At 42.3% G+C, this 3,954-nt stretch overlaps 1 protein-coding gene across 1 annotated transcript in view; it reads left to right on the top strand.

The window, feature by feature from the left end:
- The first annotated feature begins 1,126 nt into the window (after window positions 1-1,126).
- The window catches only part of LOC122093738 (disease resistance protein RUN1-like), a 32,463-nt gene continuing 29,635 nt past the window's right edge, over window positions 1,127-3,954 (top strand). Inside the window, 1 exon segment of the mRNA XM_042664198.1 lies at window positions 1,127-1,620. Coding sequence (XP_042520132.1) covers window positions 1,127-1,620 — 494 coding nt within the window.

The raw sequence follows: 3,954 nt of genomic DNA, 5'->3' as shown, positions 1-3,954 counted from the left end.
TGTTACAGTGATTACCGTGTGAGGTTTATGAGACAGCTCTGGGCAGTAATACAGGTTATGTGAGTAAGTTTAATACAACAGTAAGAATGGTCAGTAGTATACATAGCAGCTCTGGGCAGCATCAATAGACTGTGCTATTGAAGTGTAAATAGTGATTGCCACATCAGGGGTACAGTTGGAAAGTGAAAAAATATTTGGCACACTGATTCACCCCCCCTCTCAGTGTCAATCGGGACCCAACAATTGGTATCAGAGCAAGGGCTCTAGAGGCAGCTTAAACAGCTCAGAGTGATCCGGTTGGTTGAGGATGGCATCAGGTGTTTGGTTCAGTAAGTCTACTTCTGGAGCTTCTATTTTTAATGGATCAGATTTTATCTTTTGGAGGAAGTTGATGAAGTCACATATAGGTTCATTGGGGTATGATCTATGGAGTGCAGTGGTTAATGGGAGTGTAGACTCTACTATTGACTCTAAGGTTAGAGAGATCATTTTGGATGGATTAACAGACAGTGTGAGTGTCAAAGTCAGTTCATGCATATCAGCTAAGGCGATGTGGGAGAGATTACATAACCTATATGGAGGTGAGCCAGCTATATCAGAATCCACATTAGATGTTGAAAGCAGATGTTCAGATGAGTGCTACACTAGTGGATTTGAGTGTGTTGAGGCACATATTACTACAACTCAAGATAAAATCAATATTGATTTGAGAACACATATGAAGGAGTGCAACTTCATTATTGCAGCATTAGAAACACAAGTCATCAATAGAGATGAGAGATGTAGAATCCTTGAAGAGGCAGCCAATGTGTTGAGAGCACAACTATTAGAGCTTGATGCTTCTTGTATCTCACAGATGATGAAGTCCAGAAATGACCCTCATGTTATAAAATCTCTTGAAGATCAACTGAGAAAGCAAAGTGAGGTGTGTACCAGGCTTGAATCAGAGAACTTAGCCTTGAGAGAGAAAATAGATGTGCAATCTCGAGTGATTAAAAGAGGTAGTGAAATTTCAAATGATTTTAAGAAGTTAAACAAAGAATTAGAAGCAGAGATCATTTCACTACAAACACAGTTGACTGAGTTGCAGAGGAGACATTCAACCACTCCACTTGTGGTTACAGAGATGGATAGACATCTAGCTCAGTCTGCAGAATGCCAGAGACTACCTATCATCAGCTCTAGTTCTATAACAGAGCAGGGTGAGTCATCAGGGAAAGCTATAGAGACAGTTGAGATCAGACCACAGAGACAGACTACAGGAAAAACACAGAAGAGAGCTCAGAGGAGACAGAGGAAGAGAGAGGAGAGACACAATAGTGAGATGAGATCTCCTACACATCAGGCACAATGTGGAGGCAGTCCACGAGATACAAAGAGTAGAGGTAAAGGCGAACAAGCAGTCCAAACAGGGAACATAATCAGAGTTGGTGGTTATGACAGAGTTTACCAGCAGAGACTAGTTGAGTATGGCAGGTTCAACAAGTTCAATTATCAGAGGCCTATGCAGATGATTCCCAGGCAGAGTCAGATGGCTCCCACCAATAGACATAATGCTTCACCCAGCTTGCATAGGCAGTTACCAATGATACAGTTATGTTTTCATGGGTATTGCCACAGGTGCAGTGAGTATGGGCATAGGAGAGCAGAGTGTATATCTAGACTAGACTCCAGCTATGAAGGGAGGATTCCCATAGCACCACTGGGTAGACAACTAGTAGAATGTCTTAGATGCCACCATCATGGACATTGGGCCAAGCATTGCAAGGCAGTGCTCTCCCCTCAGCTTGTACAAGAGGAGAGAGACTATCAGATCTCTAGAACCAGAAAGTTAAGAAGTGGTTGTAGAAGGCAAGTCAATGAAAGACATTATAAGAAGCATCAGTCACAATCTAGTGGTGAGTCTCAGGTGGCTTTGTATAGTGTATGGAAAGTGAAGGATATACAAAAGGCCGAGGCAACAGTAAACAGAATCTGGAAAACAAAGGGAGATGTCAGTTCTACAGTTGTGCAGGAAAGATTCAGAAAGGGAAGACCATCAGTTGGAAGGGTAAAAGAGAGGTCTACAATTGGGTTGGTTGGACAGAGGCAGAGACTGAAGAAGACAGTAAGTGAGCAGAAAGAAAAACAGAGTAGTAGGAAAACTTATGGTGAGAAGCAAATGCATAGGACCAAGGCAAGTGGTCAGTTAGTTTGGAGAGAGAAGCACATAGAGGTGTGTGCAGTCACAGTCACCACCCTCCCACCACCTAGACAAGGTATAGGAGTGGGCACACCTCCCAGGCACTAGGTGTACTCTGGTGCACAAGAATGGGGGAGCTCACTAGATGGATATTAGTGCCCCCAGCAGGACTTAGATTATGGCAGTAAAGTTCCTGCAATAGTGCTTGGATTAGAGACATCAGTTGAAACTTAGTGTAGTCCTCTTGAGTATTTGCATCTTAATGGAGCAATCACCAGATGAGCAGTTCAGTGTCAGTCAGAGGGCAGAATAGTTGAGGATGTCAGTAATGGTCAGAGGTATGCAGTTGTGAGTATGACAGCCAATATTTCACTTTTGTATGCATCAGTATGGGTCAGAGATTTAGTTGGTATCAATCTCAGTGGTAGTTGTCAGAGTGCAATTTTGTGTGATCATGGTGATTGTTTGACTTCGACAGGGTTAAATATTTCAGCACTAGTGACAGAGAGAATGATATGTTGACTGGATGAAGAGATTTATGACAGGAAGCTCAAGAAGCTGGTGAGTTGAGCAGTTGCGTATTGTAATTTGTAGTTCATGATGTATATCCAGTCAAGGCAACACTTATCTGATGAGCAGTGTTGAAGCAGATATGAGGTCAGTTGAGTAATTGAGATTTCAACTCATAGGATAGGGAAGATGCGTATAGGCACTCCTATGTAGTTTGAACTCTCACATCTGTAGGATTGGAAAGATGCATATGGGCATTCCTATAGATGCTTGTATCCCACACTGGGAGAGATTACTTTAGAGAGGGATATTATAGTTCTTTGATATTGAAGTCAAAGAGGGAGAGTGCTCAAGTAGAAGGCATTGATTTTGAGAAAACTTTTGCTCCAGTGGCAAGACTTGAGGCTATCAGAATGTTCTTGGTTTCGTCAGTGTACAAAGGGTTCAAAGTCTATCATATAGATGTCAAATCAGCTTTTCTAAATGGATACTTGGAAGAGGAGGTTTACATAGAGTAGCCTGATGGGTTTTAACTGAGTGAGGACCCCACTCTTGTGTGCAGATTGAAGAAGGCATTGTATGGTTTGAAACAAGCTCCAAGGGCATGGTACTCCAGATTGGACTCTTACTTGTGCAAGTTGGATTTCAAGAAAGGCTTAGTGGACAGTAATCTCTACATCAGAACTGAAGAAAGCAGTCAGCTTGTGGTGGTTGTGTATGTAGATGATATCATCTTTGGGGGTCACAAAGATGAGTTGTGCAAAGATTTTGCAATGAGGATGCAAGATGAGTTTGAAATGTCCATGTTGGGTGAACTATCATTCTTCTTGGGTTTGCAGATCAATCAAAAGAAAGAAGGTATCTTCATATCTCAGTCCAAATATGTGAGGGAGATGTTAAAGAGATTCACCATGGAGGATTGCAAGCCAGTTAGTACACCTATGATGACTGGGTGTAAGTTGAGCAAGGAAGATGACTCTCCATCAGTTAACCACACCTCGTATAGGTCAATGATTGGTAGCCTATTATATCTGACAGCTAGTAGGCCTGACATCTTATAAGTTGTGTGCATGGTAGCCAGATTTCAAGCAGGACCAAAAGAGACATGTGGCAGCAGTGAAGAGAATTTTCAGATATCTGAAAGGGACTAGTGAGTTTGGGTTATGGTATCCGAAAGTCAAGAGCTTTAGTTTGTCAGCTTTTTTAGATGCAGATTGGGCCGGATGTGTAGATGACAGGACGAGCACCAGTGGTGGTGCATT

The sequence above is a fragment of the Macadamia integrifolia genome, chromosome 2, assembly GCF_013358625.1.
Source record: "Macadamia integrifolia cultivar HAES 741 chromosome 2, SCU_Mint_v3, whole genome shotgun sequence".
Classification (NCBI taxonomy): Eukaryota; Viridiplantae; Streptophyta; class Magnoliopsida; order Proteales; family Proteaceae; genus Macadamia; species Macadamia integrifolia.
The sequence above is the reverse complement of the archived record's forward strand: the minus strand, read 5'-3'. Positions and strand labels throughout refer to the sequence as shown.